At 44.1% G+C, this 20,338-nt stretch overlaps 1 protein-coding gene and 1 non-coding gene across 5 annotated transcripts in view; one reads left to right on the forward strand and one right to left on the reverse strand.

Moving 5' to 3' along the window:
* PHF20 (PHD finger protein 20) overlaps window positions 1–20,338 on the forward strand; it is a 190,115-nt gene that overhangs the window by 147,209 nt on the left and 22,568 nt on the right. For 3 of the 4 annotated variants that reach the window (XM_023220550.2, XM_023220549.1, XM_023220553.1), the window contains 3 exons: window positions 2,101–2,279; window positions 12,006–12,135; window positions 15,508–15,703. In XM_023220550.2, coding sequence (XP_023076318.1) covers window positions 2,101–2,279; window positions 12,006–12,135; window positions 15,508–15,703 — 505 coding nt within the window. The remainder of the gene's footprint in view (window positions 1–2,100; window positions 2,280–12,005; window positions 12,136–15,507; window positions 15,704–20,338) is intronic. The other variant, XM_023220551.1, reaches the window with a different exon arrangement.
* Window positions 12,807–12,912, reverse strand: LOC111548268. The gene has a single exon (XR_002733348.1). It is a non-coding gene; the product is annotated as a U6 spliceosomal RNA (small nuclear RNA).

Consider the following 20,338-nt stretch of genomic DNA (forward strand, 5'->3'; position numbering starts at 1 on the left):
TTTTTTTTTTTTTTTTTGAGACGGAGTCTCGCTCTGTCTCCCAGGCTGGAGTGCAGTGGCCGGATCTCAGCTCACTGCAAGCTCCGCCTACCAGGTTCACGCCATTCTCCTGCCTCAGCCTCCGGAGTAGCTGGGACTACAGGTGCCCGTCACCTCGCCCGGCTAGTTTTTTTTTGTATTTTTAGTAGAGACGGGGTTTCACCGTGTTAGCCAGGATGGTCTCAATCTCCTGACCTCGTGATCCGCCTGTCTCGGCCTCCCAAAGTGCTGGGATTACAGGCTTGAGCCACCGCACCCAGCCTACCTGTTACATTTCTTAAAACTTTCTTTGAAATAAAATTAGTTTAGTTCTTCCATATGTTCTGAAAAATGTGACATATGTGTTCATTAGATCAATCTTGTTTTGATGTAATGTTCAAAAATTTGAACTAGCAATACATTTCATTATGTTAACTGACAATGTAAAAAATGAAAGCTGGGTGCAGTGTCCACACCTGTAATCCCAACACTTTGGGAGGCTGAGGCGGGTGGATTGCTTGACCCCAGGAGTTCAAGACCAGCCTGGGCAACATGGCAAACCTTGCCTCTACAAAAAATACAAAAAAAGTTAGCCGGGTGTTGTGGCATGCACCTGTAATCCCAGCTACTTGGGAGACTGAGGTGGGAGGAACACCTGAGCCCAGGAGGTCAAGGCTGCAGTGAGCTGTGATCATGCCACTGCACTCTGGCACAGGTGACAGAATGAGACCCTGTCTCAAAAATAAATAAATAACATATAATAAAAAATAAAATATTTTATTGCTTAAAAATGCTGACAGACACAAAGTGAGTATTTGCTTTTGGAATAATGGTGTCAATAGACTTTCAGGGTTGCTGCCACACACCTTCAGTTTGTAAAAAAAATACATTATCTGTGAAGTGCAATAAAATATTAATAGTTATGCCTGACTTAAACAGTGTCTGGTTCAGAACAAGCGCTTAGTAAAAGTTAGCTGTGATTATAACTAATCAGGCCTCAAATGATTCTACCTCTGATTATCCCTGGAATCTTCCCCTTCCTCATTCCTCACTGTCTATAGAGTTTTTGTTTTTGATTTTTGTTTTTGAGACAGAGTTTCACTCTGTCACCCAGGCCAGAGTGCCGTGGCATGATCTTGGCTCACTGCAACCTCTGCCTCCTGGGTTCAAGTGATTCTCCTGCCTCAGCCTCCCCGGTAGCTGGGATTACAGGCGCACCACCACACCTGGCTATTTTTTTATATTTTTAGTAGAGACAGGGTTTCACCATGTTGACCAGGCTGGTCTCAAACTCCTGGGCTCAACTGATCTGCCCACCTTGGCCTAAAGTGCTGGAATTACAGGCATGAGCCACTGTGCCCAGCCTGTTTGTCTTTTGAGACAAAGTCTCATGCTGTCACCCAGGATGGAGTGCAGTGATGTGATCATAGCTCACTGCAGCCTCAAACTCGCAGGCTCAAGGGATCCTCCTGCCTCAGCCTCCTTAGTAGCTGGGACTATAGTCATGCATCGCCATGGCCAGCTAATTTTTTTTTTTTCTTTTAGTGGAGACGGGGTTTTACCGTGTTGCCTGGGCTTAACTTGACCTCTTGAGCACGAGCAATCTTCCTCCTTCGGTCTCCCAAAATGATGGTATTAGAGGCATGAACCACCATGCTCAGCCTTTGTTTACAGAGTTTTAAAGGTAGCTCTGGAGACAGACAGACTGTAAGCCAGGTCCTGACTGGATGGGGTGAAGCTGAAGAACATGTTAGAGTTGTCAGGGATGGTGGTCTGTGTGGTTCATGGGGAGTTGTAGCTCCTCTGCCACTGAGTTCTATGATCTTGAGTAGCCACTACCCTTGGGCTTCATTCTCTCAGTGAAATGCGGAAGTGGAGTTGAGTTCACTGCCCAGCAGCGTGCCTCGTTTGGGCTGTTACTAAATGACAGATCCAAGGACAGATCGGCATCCTCGTTTCCTTGCCCTATGAATGTTCTTGCTTGGAGGAGTGGAACTATAAGGTCATTTTTCATTCTTGACCATCAAAGGGTTTTAATTTTATAACCTAAAATAATAGGTATTGTTTTCCCTTTCCCCGTAGAGGAGGATAATTTGAGTGAGTCCTCTTCTGAGAGCTTTCTCTGGAGCGATGATGAGTATGGCCAAGATGTGGATGTGACCACCAACCCAGACGAGGAACTTGATGGGGATGACCGCTATGACTTTGAGGTGGTCCGTTGCATCTGTGAGGTCCAGGAGGAAAATGACTTCATGATTCAGGTAGGGAAAACTTCCAGGAAACAGGTCTAGAAAAGCACAAACTGGTCCTTGGAGGGAATTTTGAGGCCAGCAGCAATGGCAAGTCATACCAGAGCCCCAGATAGACAGCATGAACAGCAGCAGACTGAGCTTTGCTTTTTGGTTTGGCTTCCTCAGAGTTCCAGGCTGCCATACATAGTCCACTGATGGAGTAAGAGAGGACTTTAGGGATCACTGAGTCTAAACCTCTCATGCTCTGCTTGAAGCAGCTGGGACCCGCAAATGGGAAGGGCCACTGTGGTCACAAAGGAGGAGTTGAGCAGCAGGGACTGAAATCTTTGGAGTGGCAGTTTAATCTTCCCATGGACTCTTATCTTCTCTTTGAGGTAAATTGTCTTTGTGATCATGCAGGCTGGCTTTCTGTGTTTCTTTTTATTTTCCTGACATTTGAGTCTGTCATCTCCATCTCTGAGATGTGCCTGCGGTGGGCGGGACCTCCTTACTTGCTTGGGGAAACCATGCCTGGCCAGCACCTGCCTGCCCTGGCCCTTGTCTGTAAATCGCAGTTCTGGGAGAGGTGGCGCTGGCTGGTTGGCTCCTAAGGGTGTCACAAGTTCCCTGGGTGTCTTGACAGCTGCCCAACTGGCTTGGGAACCTGAGTTTTTAAAAGTCATGGTTATATTGGTTAGGGTTTTTTTTAGGGGCAAGTACCAATATTGTTGGGAAATAGACTGGGTCCCAGGACTCAGAGGCAGGGCTGCCTTCAGGCTCAGAACCTGGAATTCCATCTTGAGGGCCTTGGTCTGCCTTGTTTCCTGCTGCTCTGGAGTCCTTTTGGTTATTTTTGATTTTATTCCTTGCTTATTTTCTTGGAAAATGCAAAATGGTCACTTTTGGCCTTGCCCCAATTTTACATTTTTGTGTTCAAGAGACTAGGTAGACCAAGGTCAGAATCTTAGTCCCAATTCTAAATTTCTGAGTAAGGAATTCCAGCCAAATTTAGATCAGTTACTAGTTTTTGGAACAGTCACCTGTGGCCAGAGGGGAAAGAGTTTGCTATGGATCAAATGCTCTCCCCTGGTGTAGTTATCTGGTCTGGTGGTAGTAGAGCTTACAGATTATCGACAGGGGCAAAAAGACTGCCTGGGGCCCCCCTGTGTTATATTATAACACGAATGGGGGTTCAGGGTTGTTCCCAGTAAAGGGGGTGGCTGCCCATCGTCCAATAAGAATCTATATAGCCTACTGAGATTATGAGAAACAGGCCCAGCCCCTTTGGCTTGCTTTCTGTGATAGAATATTATTTCCTTGCCCTTTCAGTACTGTAGGTTGGCATGGCATGGATTTTTTTTTTTTGAGACGGAGTTTCGCTCTTGTTTCCCAGGCCAGAGTGCAATGGCGCGATCTCGGCTCACCACAACCTCTGCCTCCCAGGTTCAAGTGATTCTCCTGCCTCTGCCACCCAAGTAGCTGGGATTACAGGCATGCGCCACCACGCCCAGCTAATTTTTGTATTTTCAGTAGAGAAGGGGTTTCTCCATGTTGGTCAGGCTTGTCTGGAACTCCCAATGTCAGGTGATCCACCTGCCTTGGCCTCCCAAAGTGCTGGGATTACAAGCGTGAGCCACTGCGCCTGGCAAAATATTTTTGTTATGATAATTTTTTTTTTTTTTTTTTTGAGACGAGTCTTGTTCTATCACCCAGGCTGCAGTGCAATGGCGCAATCTCGGCTCACTGCAGCTTCTGCCTCCTGGGTTCAAGCGATTCTCCTGCCTCAGCCCCCTGAGTAGCTGGGACTACAGGTGCCTGCCACCACGCCCGACTAATTTTTGTATTTTTAGTAGAGACGGTGTTTCACCATATTGGCTAGGCTGGTCTCGAACTCCTGACCTTGTGATCTGCATGGCATGGAGTTTTAAAATTCACTTTTGGACCTTGACTTAATATACAGTTGCATTTTTTCCTCTCATTCTTTGAATTTGTTGTCTTTGTACTCAACAGTCCCCTTTTGTTTTATTTCTTGAGACATTGGGACTTTGCCATAGCTCTTTAAACTTTCAGAACAACTAGAAATGAGTAGATGTATTTGCTTTTTTTTCTTTCATTTTCCTAGGGCTTTTAGAAAACACTTATTTTGAAATAATCATAGATTCACAGGAGGTTGTAAAGAAATGTACAGGAAAGTCCCATGAATTCCTCTGCTGGTCTTCCTCCCATGCCAACAGCCCATAAACCCACAGTAGGATATCGAAACTACAAAACCAGTTGACATTGGCACAATCACTAGAGCTTATTCAGATTTTACCAGTGATATACACATACTCATTTGTGTGTGCATATAGCTCTGTGTACTTTCATTACAAGTATAGCCTTATGTAATCACTCCCACAATCAAGGTACTCAGGTATACTAAGACCATGAGATTCCCTCCTGGTACCCTTTATAGCCATACTTATCCCTAACCCTGGAAACACTAAACTGTTTTAACTGTCTATATGTAATTTATGACTGTTGGTTAATGGAATCACATGGTATGTATCTTTCTGAGAGAGGCCCTTTTTACTCTGTATAATATCCTTGAGATTCATCCATGTTGTTGTGTGTTTCAGTAGTCATTTCTTCCTATTGTCCAGTAGTATTCCATGCTATGGATGTACCACAGTCGTGCTCTTTTTGTTAACAGAACTAAAGCAACTCTATGGAGCTAAGGTAACTGTGTCCAGCTGAGTAGTGATTTAAAGTTTCTGGAATGTTTTCAGAAATACCATCTCACCTCTAACAAGGCTATCTCAAGTCACTTGTTTGGGAAAACAAAATTACGAAGATATGATTTTGTTCATCATTGTAGAACCATTAAATAAGTCATCAGATTATGATTTGAACCCGGGGCACCCAGTCAAGTGCTTTTTCCCTAAGGGGCCTTAGCTATAGGGATTTACATTTACAGTTGAGAAGTGAAACAAGAAAAATTTGTTTTTGAAACATAATATAGTACCATCTAGACTGGCTGACCAACCCTTCCCCAGCACCACCAGTGCACACACGCATATACATACACACATACATACACACACTTTAGGCTGAGGGAGAGTCTTGTCTTTTTGAATAGCCTTCATAGTCACCTCTGAGATTCAAGGGTACCTGATATTTAAGACCTTTAGTATACTTTGGTTCAGTGGTTTTCAAACATTTTTGAATATCAGAACCCCTTTTCAGAACCCCTTTTTCTAATGGACTGTTTCATAGAACCCCAAAATATGTAACAGGTAACAGCAATAGTTTTGAAAGTTCAAAATGGATGATCTTTACTTGTGAGGTCGGACATGTGAATGGTGGGCATATTCCCATGATTCTGATATGCTGTCAGAACTCTGAGTGACAGACAGTTGCTGACTTGGAGCACTTCAATGGCTCATTTGTTTTTCTCCATTTGGTTACCCAACAGTGAGACAAGCATGATGCACATGGCCATTGTCAGGGTGACTTTTCCTGAACAGCATGCTGTGTAGTTACTTTGATTAATCAGAGATGGGAGGACAAGCTCCGTGTTGAGGTCAACATAATACTGAGCTATCCTAGCAATACAAAATTGTGTGTGGTGGCGGGCTTCATTGTCTTAACATTTGACTTGGAACATGTTTGAGTGCACATCTTTTTTTTTTTTTTTTTTTTTTTTTTTCAATTGTCCTATCTTAAAAACACACACATTTTGCAGACTCTCTGAAGCCCTGTGGACTACTATTAGATAATTGTTGGCTGGGCATGGTGTAATCCCAGCATTTTGGGAGGCTGAGGCGGGAGGATTGCTTGAGCCCAGGAGTTCGAGACCGCCCTGGAAACACAGCAAGACCCTATCTCTACAAAAAATGAAAAATAAAAAAACTAGATGAGTATGGTGATGCATGCCTGCAGACCCAACTACTCTGGATGCTTAAGTGGGATGATCACTTGAGCCTGGGAGTTCAAGGCTGCAGCAAGCCCTGGTCGTTCTGTTGCACTCCAGCCTGGGTGACAGAATGAGACCCTGTTCCCCTCCCAAAAAAAGAAAAGAAAAGTTATATAACTCAGACTACTATTTTTTAGTAGATTTTTTTTTTAAGTTTGTTTTTAAAAGGACATTAAAGATCTTTAGTTTCTACTCTGTCATCCTTGAGCATATGCTCAGTTCTAGGCCTTGTTAGCCTGACAGATTTGCCCTTTATCTGCCTGTTAAAATCTTCAGTGGGTGAGGAATGAATGTCCCTCCTGGCAAGGCTATTCTGTCTAACAGTATGTAACCCATTTCTGATCCACTCTGGTACTTTCTCCATTGACTTTTCTATAAGTAGCAAGGATCTTGGGGTGTTTGAGGGTAGAGGTTAATGTGCCGTTATGTGCTAGATGAAGAAACTAATTTTGGGGCAATCAGGGCCACCAGGAGCATGGCGGAGTCAGGAGCCAACTTGATCTCCCACTTCCCAGGCTCCACAAGACCTTGTGTCGAGCTCACTTCAGAGCTTCTTGGCTTTTGTTCCAGAGGACTTTTCTGTGCTGTCCACCTGAACCAAGAGTGTCCACCTGGCTTTGTGTTAAGGAGAGGCAGTTTCTGACTGTCCTGTCACTGAGAGCAACGTACCTTTTCCACTCAATAACTTTTTCCACTCAATAACTTTAGCAAAAGGCATAAATTTAGAGGGAGCTAGCTAGAACAAATACAGTTTAAACTTTTAAAATGTATTCACCATCTAATTAGGAAGACATGAATAAATTTTTCTTAAATCTTTACCTTAAATTGGTATTTTGAATAACCCTAGAATACATTTAGAGTGTGTTTTCTATATAAGTGCATGTATTACTATAGAGAAATAACTTTGGATCATTTTCATTATATGAGTAGTATCAACATTGTTCATGTATATCGCTATTTGATCTTATTTACCAGTGCTAATTTAAATCACTGGAAGGTTAAAATCCTACTTAATAATCATGGTATTTGAGGAATCTGGCTACCACATAAAAATGAACATCAGGAAATACATTTGATATTTAAATTATTTTAATTGCCGTAGAGCAGGTTTTGTTAAGCTTTTTCTTAAACGGCTAGATAATAAATTTTTAGGTCTTGTTGCACCTACTGGATTCTTCTTCGAGCAGCTGTAGGCAATATGTAAAACAAGCTTTCACCTGTATGGTTGGGTGCAGTGGCTCACATCTGTAATACCAGCCCTTTGGGAGGCTGAGGTGGGCAGATCACTTTAGGCCAGGAGTTCAAGACCAGCCTGGGCAACATGGCAAACCCTGTCTCTACAAAAAATACAAAAATTAGTTAACTGTGATGGTACACTCTTGTCGTCCCAGCTTCTCAGGAGGTGGGTGGACCACTTGAGCCTGGGCAGTCAAGGCTGCAGAGAGACGAGATTGTACCACTGCACTACAGCCTGGGGAATAGAGTGAGACCCTGTCTCATAAAACAAACAAACAAAAACCCCTAAACAAATGAGTAAGGTTGTGTTCACGTAATACTGTATTTACAAAACAAGTCAAGCTGGCATTGGCACATGGGCTGTAGTTTGCTGACCTTTGCCGTACAACAACAAGTATTAATATGTATTAAGTGCCCGACTCCAGTAAAGATTATGTAGCAGTTTTAAAAAGAAGCCCATTTTAATGACCTAGCACTGTGGCTCACACCCATAATCCTAGCACTTTGGAAGGCTGAAGTGGAAGGATCGCTTGAGTCCAGGAGTTCAAAACCAGCCTGGGCAACATAGAGAGACCTTGTTTCTACAAGAAATTAAATAAAAATTTAGTGAATAAAAATTTAAACAAAGAAGCCCATTTGAAAGTTTTGGTTATTTTAAAATTCATATTATTTGTTGGTACCTAATGCACTGACATAATTCAAAGTCCAGAAAGCACACAGAGAAATACCTTATCACCAGAGAAATACCTTGTCACCAACTACCCATTCCCTAGAGTCAGCCCTTATCAGTTTCTTGTATATCCTTTCAGAAACATTCTATGGCTAAACAAACAATAGCAAATGTATTTTCTCCTTTAAAAAATTTTTCGGTAAAATACACATAACATTAAAAGTTACCCTTTTTATTTTTATATTTTTCTTTTTCGAGATAGGGTCTTGCTTTGTCACCCAGGCTGGAGTACAGAGGCACAATCACAGCTCATGGCAGCCTCCAGCTCCTGGGCTCAAGTGATTGTCCCACCTCAGCCTCCTGAGTAGCTGGGACTACATGCACACACCATCACACCTTCTAATTTCTTTAATTTTTTTTGTAGAGATGGAATCTCACTATGTTCCTCAGGCTGGTCTCAAACTCCTGGCCTCAAATGATCCTTCCTCCTGAGCCTCCCAAAGTGCTAGGATTACAGGTGTGAGCCACCCTGCCCTGCCTAAAAGTTACCATTATAACCATTTTTAAGCATACAAGTCAGTGATATTAAGTACATTCACATTGCTTTGCAACCATCTCTTTTTTGTCTAAATGCAAATGTTCGCATTTTATGTGTAGTATTTTCTTTTCTTTTCTTTTTTTTTTTTGAGACAGAGTTTTGCTCTTGTCGCCCAGGCTGGTGTGCAATGGCGTGATCTCGGCTCACCGCAACCTCCACCTCCCGGGTTCAAGTGATTCTCCTGCCTCAGCCTTGCGAGTAGCTGGGGTTACAGGCATGCACCACCATACTTGGCTAATTTTGTATTTTTAGTAGAGACGGGAGGGTTTCACCATGTTAGTCAGGCTGGTCTTGAACTCCCAACCTCAGGTGATCCGCCCGCCTTGGCCTCCCAAATTTCTGGGATTACAGGCGTGAGTCATCGTGCCCGGCCACATGTATAGTATTTTTAACATCTTTTTTCATTTAGCAATATGTAAGTTAAAAACCATTTTATTTTCTGCATGATGGTTGAATCATACTTTATTTTATTTTATTTTATTTTATTTTATTTTATTTTATTTTATTGACAGAGCCTCACTCTGTCACCCAGGCTGGAGTGAAGTGGCATGATCTCAGCTCACTGCAACCTTCCTCTCCTGGGTTCAAGTGATCCTCCTGCCTCAGCCTCCTGAGTAGCTGGGACTACAGGTGTGTACCACCACGCCTGGCTAATTTTTTGTGTTTTTAGTAGAGATGAGGTCTCACCATGTTGGCCAGAGTAACCTCAGGTGACCAACTCCTGACTTTAGGAGATCCTCCCACCTCGGCCTCCCAAAGTGCAGGGATTATAGGCAAGAGCCACTGCGCCTGGCCCTTTTTTTTTCTTTTTAAGTTATATAAATATTTGATCTACCTGCAATTTTGCCAGGTAATTAGTGAGAACTATGGCTCCCCATTGTACTAATACCACACCTCACCGTTTGAAATACCACCTTTATTCATTTCTAAATGCATTTGAATCTTTTTCTGGTTCTCTCTTCCATCGATTCATCTGTCTGTATATTTGCTCATACAATTCTATTTTAATTATTGTACCTTTATAATATTTTTAAAATATCTGGTATGGCTAGTGTCTCCTTATTGCTCTTTTTTCTAGTTCCAAAGCTATTAATTTATTATTTTATTGAGACTTTTTTTTTTTTTTTTGAGATGGAGCCTCGCTCTGTCGCCCAGGCTGGAGTGTAGTAGCGTGATCTCGGCTCACTGCAACCTCCGCCTCCCAGGTTCAAGAGATTCTGAACCTGCCTCAGCCTCCCAAGTAGCTGGGATTACAGGCGCCTGCCACCATGCCTCCCTAATTTTTGTATTTTTAGTGGAGACGGGGTTTCAAAAATGTTGGCCAGGCTGGTCTTGAACTTCTGACCTCAAGTGATCCACCTGCCTCGGCCTCCCAAAGTGCTGGGATTACAGGCATGAGCCACTGTGCCTGGCCAGGACTACATTCTTTTTATAAATTAACCCAAGGATAATTGATATCCATATGTTAACTCTTGCTGTCCAGGAACAGGGTGCACTGTACCATTGACTTATATCTCTGTGTTCTTCAAGTAGTAATTTACGTTTTTGTTTTTTAGAGAGGGCTTACATGCTTATGGTTTTCTTAGGTATTTTATCTTTTAGTTTGTTTATTATTCTCATTCATTTCTTAATTTAAAGGAATAATGTGTTTTAGTTACATGCACATGAAAAAAGTTATCATTGGCCAGGTGTGGTGGCTCACACCTATAATCCCAGCAATTTGGGAGGCTGAGGCAGGCGGATCATGAGGTGAGATCGAGAACATCCTGGCTAACACAGTAAAACCCCATGTCTACTAAAAATACAAAAAATTAGCTGGGCGTGGTGGCATGCACCTATAGGCCTAGCCACTCAGGAGGCTGAGGCGGGAAAATGGCTTGAACCCAGGAGGCAGAGGTTGCAGTGAGCCAAGATTGTCCCACTGCACTCCAGCTTGGGTGACAGAGGGAGACTCCATCTCAAAAAAAAAAAAAAAAAAGTTATCATTTTGAAACTGAACTGTATTTGATTCATTTTTGGTGAATCCTGGTTTTCAAAACACAAAATCATTGGTGAGATAGACTTTCATTTTTAATTGTTAGTTTGTTTTCTGCTACTGACCGCCTTTTTGTCACTTTACATTTCTTCTCTGAGCCTTAATTTCCTCATCTGTAAATTGAAGAATCTAAAACAGATATCTAAAGCCTGTCTTCACGCTCTGCCCACGTTGATTCTGATGTGATTAACTTCCTAGAGACCTTACATCTGCTCAGGGAAGCCCTCTTGATGCTGGGACCTATGTGACTGCCAGTGGTTGAGGACCATCTTGAGCTCTGGATTTCTAGTCCCTTGTGGTCAGGCTGGTGGGCCACCATCAAGGTCATGTCAGGAAGCTCATTGTCCACCTTCGAGGGCTAATTTGTTTGGTTGGGTAGTTAAAGGTTTAGGGTCCTGGTTTGGAATTGCTTGAAGTGCCCTGGTATCTCCTCGGTAGTTCGCCTTTCCTTTTCATTCCCTCCTCTGGACCCTTAGCTCTCAGACCTACTATCCTCAGGCTGTCCATATGTCTCCCAGTGCCACCCTCATTGTTAACTCCTTCCTTTCCCTCTCTGCCTTCTGGCCCTCTCCCCCATCCCCTCAATACTCAAGGAAGGAAGTGGAGCCTTGGGTTGAAAGAATTGGCTTAGCAACAAGCCAGGTTTATGTTCTCATCCACCTTTGCCTTTCAATAGCTGTGTGATCTTTGGTAAGGTTTAGAGAGAATAAATGCAAAGTACCAACCCATGATTATCCCAGCAGGGGTCTTGGGGAATTGACTTGCTCATTAGTGGTTAATAGTATTAATAGTAGCTTATTACATAAACCTGTGTGCTGGGCTCTATAATAGGAGCGTTTATAAATGACCCATTGAATCTTCACAAACAGCCCCAGGAGGAGGGTAGGAATTATGTATCCCATTTTGCAGATGGGGAAAATAAAGCTCAGGAGAACTGACCTATGCAAAGTCACACAGCTAATGAGTGTCTGGGCCATAATTCCAACTCAGCTTTAAGATGTCACTCATGGGACTGAGGAACTGAATTTTTAGCTTACCATATTAATTTCAATGTAGAGCCACATGTGGCTAGTGGCTACCATATTGGACAGTGCAGTTCCAGATGTGTGGCAGCAGCTCAGTTCCACGTTAGTCAGGAGGGAGTGCTCCTTCCTCCCCTCTCCTTCTATCCTCCCACGCCCCTCCCCTCAGCAGGTGGGTCTTACTTTTGGATGGAGAACACCTTCTGAGTTTAATTTTTGTTGCTTCTTTAATTCTAACAGTGTGAAGAGTGCCAGTGCTGGCAGCATGGGGTCTGCATGGGATTACTGGAAGAAAATGTGCCCGAGAAATACATCTGTTATGTTTGCCAAGACCCTCCAGGTAGAGATTTCTGGAGTCAGGGATATAACAGTATGTAGCCTTTTCCTTGGCACAGCTGGCTGTGTATGACACATTTTAAATGTCTGTGGTCTTGAGACTCATTTCTTCAGCATCGGCTAGACTCCAACTCCTCCTCGCCTCTGTTGCTATCCCGCCTGGTGGCCAGCTGTCCTGAACGTAGCAATAAGAGCACATGTGTGAAGGGGCCCACCTAGTGGAAGGCCTGGCCTTGAGCTAGAACTATTCTTTTCTTTAATTATGGTTTTGAAAAAATGCATGAGGCTGGGTGCAGTGGCTCACGCCTGTAATCCCAGCACTTTGGGAGGCTAAGGCTTGTGGATCAACTGAGATGAGGAGTTTGAGACCAGCCTGGCCAATGTGGTAAAACTCCGTCTCTACTAAAAATACAAAAGTTAGCTGGGCATGGTGACAGGTGCCTGTAATCCCAGCTACTTGGGAGGCTGAGGCAGGAGAATCGCTTGAACCCAGGAGGTGGAGGTTGCAGTGAGCCGAAATTGTGCCATTGCACTCCAGCCTGGGCGACAAGAGAGAAACTTTGTCTCAAAAAAAAAAAAAAACTAGTGAGATCTACCTTCAACAAATTTTTAAGTGTACAATACAGTATTGTTGTTAATAACTGTAAGTACAATGTTGTACAGCAGATCTCTAGAACTTTCATCCTGTGTGATTGAAGCTCCGTAAAAAAATGTAGAAACTTCCCAAGTTTGAGTGTCATCCTTGTGTAGGGGCCATGCTAATCTTCTCTTTATTGTTCCTGTTTCAGTGTATGTGCTGCTGAAGTGGCACCTTTTCCTTTTCTTGAGGACTCATGAGGATGGGCATGTGGGCTCTGTCTTTGGCTTTTGGGGGTTGTTGGAGGGTTAGAAACCTGCCTCTGCCCCCTGTGGCAACATCTACCCTTCATCACATCACTGCTGTCTTGAAGGGAGAAATGCCCTTGAGGGGAAGGAGGAAGGCATGGTTGGGTAGAGCCTGTTGCCACCCTGAGCAGTGACTTAATTCCTTAGCAGGATCAGTTAGTTCCATGGCTATAGGGGTCACCTGTGGCTCTTGGTTGCTCTTTTCTAGAAGGAATGGATTGTCAATATGCAGTTCATTGTCTTAGTTTCCATGGGATGGTGACATTGTCTCCCATTACCACCTGTAAGGTTCTCCCCCAGCTCTAGTCCCCTGATTCCTTTAGAGCTAGACAATGCTTGAGAGCCTCTGCTTCCGTTACTCCTTTCTGTCCAATGAGGTGGGCCTGGTTCTCCTACACCCAGTTTTGCTTATGAGGAAGAAATTGATCCTTGAGGATACAGTTGATTTTCCTCATAAAGCAAATTGGAATTAGAACTGGTTTGCAGAGCCAGGTCTCTTGATTTTGTTGGTTGTCTAGGGAGGGACTGGCCACTAGTTCATTTAACAGCAAGCAGGTCCCCTCTGGGCCTGAAGGCCTCTGTTGTGACACTGTCTCCTTGTACTAAATGAGTCCATAGACCTAGAAGCATCTGCCTCCACTTGTCCCTTTATCCGAAGGAAAGAATGTAGTCAGAAGATTTGACAGGTGAACAAACACAAATCCAGAAGGGACATGACTGGCCCAAGATCACACCACCAGCCAATGCCAGACAGGCGATGAGAACCAGTTGTCTCATATCTTTGTCTTGTAAAACAGGTAGTGCAGCTCTGAATCCTGCTGCTCTAGGCACCGCCTGCAGCAGCTGCCTCTGAGCTTCCCCCATATAATCCTGAAGGCTCCTTAGCATACCTTTTAAAAATCTTTTTTTCCCTACTGTGTCTTTCTCTACTTTTCCTTCTTTAGATGTCACACACACCCTCTTCATCAAATCCTGTGCACTCACTGAATTTCTATGACTTTAATCGCCAAGACTGTGAATAGACTCTTCCTTGAACTGAGCACAGCATGTCTGCCACAGGGTCTACATGTATAGACTGACTCTGCAGTGGGTTGGACCAAAAGTTTAACAGATTCAATTTTTAAAGGCTACTTAAAAATATTTTTAACAGAATCAAGGTGTATCCCTACCATGTATATTAGTAAAGCCAGAAGTAGCTCAAAGACCTTAATAGGAATCACCTGGGTTTTTCAGGTTTTTATAGATATTGACACTTTACAACAGTCTGGTTGAAAGCTTTTCCCTGGGACTTTGGATCAGGTCATGTTGATAAGTCACATGTGCTTATGTTTTCAATCCTTCCTAAGGAGTCCTGTAACAAATAGGATGGCTAAAGCCATCCAGTTCCTATGTTGTTCTAATGAATGGGTAACAGGTGCAGAGAAGGGAAGGGGCCTGATCATCTGTTGAGTTAGGTGGTAGATGGTACATTTGCAGGGGGCCTCGAGGCATCTTTCCATTGATTTGATAAGTCCATTCAAGATGCCTTTTGCCAGGCACTGGGGATACAACCATGAACAAGATCGTTCCTACTCTTTTGGCTCTTAGCCGGGTTGGGAGCCAGAAACAGAAGTTAGAGCAAGTTAAGTAAACAAGACTGTGTAAGGTAGTGATGAATGCCATGACGGGAAAATTGATAAGATGACTATGAGGCACTGAGGATGCTCTCAATTTTGAGAAGTAGCAGAAGGCCGCACTCCTGGGCAACATGGCAACACCCCATCAAGAAAAAAAAAGAGAAAGAGAGAAAGAAAAATTAGCCAGGCATGGTGGTGCACACCTATAGTCCCAAATACTTGGGAGGCTGAGGTGGGAACCTGAGCCCAGGGAGGTTGAAGCTGCAGTGAGCCATGATCATGCCTAATTAAACTAACTGTAGCCTGGACAACAGAGTGAGACCCTGTCAACAAAAAAGGAAAAAAAATAAAAGCCTTCCTGAGGAGGTGGTAAGGAGCCAACCCTGCAAAGGCTTGGGGAATAGTGCTGCAGACAGAAGGGATGCGCAAGTGAAGATCTGAGGCTGCAAAGAGTTTGATGTGTTTCAGAAACTGAAACGAGGCCAGTGTAAGGGTATGGAGGGGAAGGCAGGAAGGAATTGGGTCCTGTGGGCCTCAGTAAGCCAGAGTTAGAGAGTTAGGGCTTTGGGTATTCTCCTTTGAGCAGTAGGAGGCAATGGAAGGTTTTAAGTAGGGGAGAGAATATTATAATTTAAATTTAGAGATAATCCAGGTGCCCAGCTCACCTCTGGCCAGTTCCTGGAAATCAGGAAGTACATGCCTTATTCACTACCATGTCCCCACTACCTAATAGAGAGCCCAGCATATTGTAGGTGCCAAGAAAAGGTACACTGGATGAATCAATGAACAAAATGAATATACTAATCTATTCTTCCAGTAGTTTGTACGATAATTGTATGATAGTGATGAAACGGCCTGGGTTTCCTTCAGGCCATGTTTTAACCCTCTTGTTGTCACTGCTGTAGGTCAGAGGCCTGGCTTCAAGTACTGGTATGACAAGGAGTGGCTGAGCAGGGGACATATGCATGGCCTGGCATTTCTAGAAGAGAACTACTCCCATCAGAATGCCAAGAAGATCGTGGCCACCCACCAGCTTCTTGGTGATGTGCAGAGAGTGATTGAGGTTCTGCATGGCCTGCAGCTCAAGATGAGCATCTTGCAGTAAGTGTGGCACCCACAGTGTTGGGAGCAGTCTGGTTTGGCATGGTCTGGGGGCTGGGTCAATCTGAGAAACTGGAAAGCTACCAAAGCAATCAAATCATAAAACTGACTTTGAGACATTTACTAAAAATTACCAATTATGCGATAAACATTCTTAAAAAAAAAAAACTTTATTGAGTAATATCTTACATATAATTAAGTTCATCCATTTTAAGAGTTCATTGAATTTTGACATTGTATGCAGCCATGAAGCCACCACCAGAATCAAGACATGGTGTGTGTATTTTGATTTGTTTTTTGTTTTGGTGTACAGTTCTGAGTTTTTGTTTTTGTTTTTTTAAATGGAATCTCGCTCTGTCACCCAGGCTGGAGTGCAGTGGCAAGATCTCAGCTCACCGCAGCCTCCACCTCCTGGGTTCAAGCGATTCTCCCACTTCAGCCTCCTGAGTAGTTGAGACTACAGGCACCTGCCACCACGCCTGGCTCGTTTTTTGTATTTTCTGTAGAGATGGGGTTTTACCATGTTGGCCAGGCTGGTCTTGGAACTCCTGACCTCAAGTGATCCACCCACCTCGGGCTCCCAAAGTGCTGGGATTACAGGCCTGAGCCACTGCACCTGGCTGAGTTATTTGTTTTTAATTGCTGCAAGATACACATAATATAAAATTTACCATCTTAACCTTTTATTATTATTATTATTATTATTATTATTATTTTTGAGACACTGTCTCGCTCTGTTGCCCAGGCTGGAGTGCAGTGGTGCGATCTCGGCTCACTGCAACTTCTGCCTCCCAGATTCAAGTGATTCTCCTGCCTCAGCCTCCTGAGTAACTGGAGCTACAGGTGCATACCACCACACCCGGCTAATTTTTGTATTTTTAGTAGAGACAGGGTTTCACCATGTTGGCCAGGTTGGTCTTGAACTCCTGACCTCAGGTGATCCGCCCACCTTGGTATCCCAATGTTCTGGGATTCCAGGTGTGAGCCACTGCACCCAGCCCCATGTTAACCATTTTGAAGTGTACAGTTCTGCACAGTTGTCATTCACGTTGCTTCACAACCAGTCTCTAAAACCCTTGTGAAATTGAAGTTCTATACCCTTTAGCAACAGCTGTCCATTTCCCTTTCCCCAAAGCCCCTGGCAACCACTATCCTACTTTCTGCCTCTCTGAATTTGACTTCTCTAGAGACCTCATGTAAGTAGAGTCATATAGTGTTTGTCTTTTTGTGACTAGCTTATTTCACTTAGAATAGTGTCCTCAAAGTTCTTCCATGTTATAGCATATGTAAGAATTTCCTCCTGAGTAATAACTCATTTTATGTGTATGCCATATTTTGTTTATCCCTTTCATGCTAAATATTCTTTTTCTTTTTTTAATAACGTGGGGTCTTGCTTTATTTCCCAGACTGGAGTGCAGTGGCTATTCACAGGTGCGATCATCTGCAGACTCAAACTCCTGGGCTCAAGCAACTCAGCTCATTCTTTTTTTTTTTTTTTCTGAGACAGAGCCTTGCTCTGTCACCCAGGCTGGAGTGCAGTGGCGTGATCTTGGCTCACTGCAACCTCCACCTCCTGGGTTCAAGCGATTCTCCCACCTCAGCCTCCTGGGTAGCTGAGATTACAAGTGCCCGCCACCATGCCCGGCTAATTTTTGTATTTTAAGTAGAGACGGGGTTTCACGATGTTGGCCAGGTGACCTCAAGTGATCCGCCCATCTTGGCCTCTCTAAGTGCTGGGATTACAGGCATGAGCTACTGTGCCCAGGCTTGCCTCAGCTCATTCTAAACGTTCTTGATTGGTAAAGAAGGTAAAATTGAAAAAGCTGCTAGAACAGATATTGTTGGCAGGCCTGTTCTCTAGCACAACGGTTGCTCAGTAAAAATGTCTCTTGGTGGTTTGCTGATACAGAAAAGCTTTAAACCTTTGGAGCTGGCGTTTTGGCTTTTAGTGGCCAGAGAATGAAATTTAGTGTGAATTTCCTCCTGTGGTTGCATTCTATATGTCAGATGACCCAATTTCATGTAAGCTGTGATAAACACATGTGGCTTTTATTGGGGTCTGTTGGCTTTTTGTTGTTGTTGTTGTTGAGACAGAGTCTCACTTAGTCACCCAGGTTGGAATGCAGTGGCATGATCTTGGCTCACTGCTACCTCCACCTCCTGGGTTCAAGCGATTCTTCTGCCTCAAACTCCTGAGTAGCTGGGATTACAGGCACATGCCACCACGCCTGGCTAATTTTTGTATTTTTAGTAGAGACAGGGTTTCACCATGTTGGCCAGGCTGGTCCTGAACTCCTGGCCTCAAGTGATCCGCCCACCTCGGCCTCCCAAAGTGCTGGGATTACAGGCATAAGCCACTACGTCCGGCCGGTCTCTTGGCTTTTATAACCTACCCTACTTTACCCCATACAGCAACAGGGCCTTGAGTGGGGTAGTGCCTCTTCCATGGTTTCCAAAGGTGGAGCCTGGACTAGAATCCGAATCCAGGCTCTGTCAGGTACTTTTCTAACTGTCTCTCTATGTGATACTGCATGGCCTTGTGAGCTTTCTTTTGGTTTTAGTATAGTCTGTGTCAGGGACTGCTTTTATTTAAGTTGTAAACAGTGACAGACTAGTGCCATGAGTGAGTTAAGACTTGATAGGCCGCTCCTGGATAGGATTTCCTTTGTGCTGGTTAGTCCTAGAGGAGGCCTGGTGTCAGGCAGAGTGGAGCATCAGGGCCCTGAGATGGCGAGATGGGAATCTGCTTCCTCTTGTGCTCTCTGGCACACAGAGGCCTGGCTTCAAGATCTGTGTGACAAAGGTGGTTGAGGAGGGAATGTTGAACAAGGGTCTGTGTTGGTTTGGGTAAAAGCTGAGCTGCTATAACAAGGGCCCCCCAAATAGAGGCTCAAACGAAACAAGTTTCTTTCTCATATAAATGAATGGTTCAAGGCTAGGCAGGGATCTAGGCTAGGTAAGTGGCCTTTCTCCAGGATTCCATCTGTGGGGTTGGGAACTTTGTTTCCTTCTTACGGCTCCAGCATTCTCTTAGGGTCCCCCTTATCTTAGGTTCCTTTTGTCTTATTGTTCTGGCATTCTCTTGGGATTACCCCCATTTGCATGGTTGAAGCAGTTTCACCTGCACCTCAGCCTGCCCCAGTCCCCAGGAGGGGGAAAAGAGAAAAAGAAGAGGGAGGGCAAATAGTTTCTTGGACAGGCCTAATGGCAGGGCAGGTTAGGCAGGTGGCCACAGGCCCTGCTTATACTTAGGAGTAGGGGTGGGGGTGGGGATAAAAGGAGAAGGAGAGGTTGGATGCTGGGGCAATTAGCAGTTGCTGTGACAGAATCTGTTGAGGTGAACTGAATCAAATGACAGCTCTAGATAGGATGTCAGAGACTAGCTATTTCCTCACATTTCATAAAATAGGAAAACTTAACCCCATATAAACCAAATGAGTTTGTTTTTAATGAGATGGCAGCAATTAAATGAAGTAGGTGGATGGTGGTCCACGTGAGTGCCTGGGAAACCTTGGGCTACTCCTGATTGTAAACTTTGCTATATTTCTTTAAAAAAAAATGTGTTTTTTTTTTTTTTTTTAGAGATGGGGTCTTGCTGTGTTGCCAAGGCTGGTCAAGTGATCTACCTGCCTTGCCCTCCCAACGTGCTGGAGTTATAGGTGTGAGCCACTGTGTCTGGCTCATATTTCTTTTATTTTTATTATTTTCTTTTCGACAGTCTTAATAGGGCTGAACTTTTTAAAAATAATAATTGTTATCCTCCCACCTCAGCTTCCTGAGTAGCTGGGCCTACAGGCACCTGCATTTCTTTTCATTTGAGGGTTCTGCCAGATGCTGTTCTCTTTTTTCCTTGCTGAAATGTCAGTGTTCCTGGCATTGGCCCATATTCTGGAGGCTTACCCCTTCTTTTTTTGTTTTTGAGACAAGGATCTCACTCTGTCACCTAGGCTAGAGTGCAGTGGTACGATCTCGGCTCACTGAAACTTCTGCCTCCCTAGTTCAAATGATTCTTACGCCTCAGCCTCTCCAGTAGCTGGGATTATAGGCATGTACCACCGTGCCTGGCTAGTTTTCATATTTTTAGTAGAGACTGGGTTTTGCCATGTTGCCCAGGCTGGTCTCGAACTCCTGGGCTCAAGTGCTTTGCCTCCCTCGGCCTCCTAAAGCTCTGGGATTACAGGTGTGAGCCACTGCGCCCAGCCCCTTGTCCCTTCTGAATCCTTATCTAGATCTTCCATCTTTATAGAAATGACTTTGTTTGTAGTAGAATTAAATCTGTCTTCTAGCAATTCAGAAGAGGGCATAGGAAGATCTTGGTACTTATTATGAATGGAGAAAAGATCCTGGGAAAGGGGAAGGTGGCCCCAGTGTCTCTGTATTCATGGATGGTCTCCGTTGTCACGGGCTCTGGGTTTTTATTCTCAGAAATATTGTTCCCCAGTGACCCGGTGAATTTATTTTCAAAGACAAACAATAAAACTGGGACTAACTTCAGAGCATTTGTCACCATAAAGAACATGGCCTGGATGGCTGTGCTTACCTTCTTCATGATTGACAGGGCTTGCAAGGAAACGGCAGGGTCATGCTTGTGAGGAGTAGCACCTTCAGATCTCAGCTGGAACGATGAAAATTGTA

The sequence above is a fragment of the Piliocolobus tephrosceles genome, chromosome 20, assembly GCF_002776525.5.
Source record: "Piliocolobus tephrosceles isolate RC106 chromosome 20, ASM277652v3, whole genome shotgun sequence".
In the NCBI taxonomy this organism is placed as follows: domain Eukaryota; kingdom Metazoa; phylum Chordata; class Mammalia; order Primates; family Cercopithecidae; genus Piliocolobus; species Piliocolobus tephrosceles.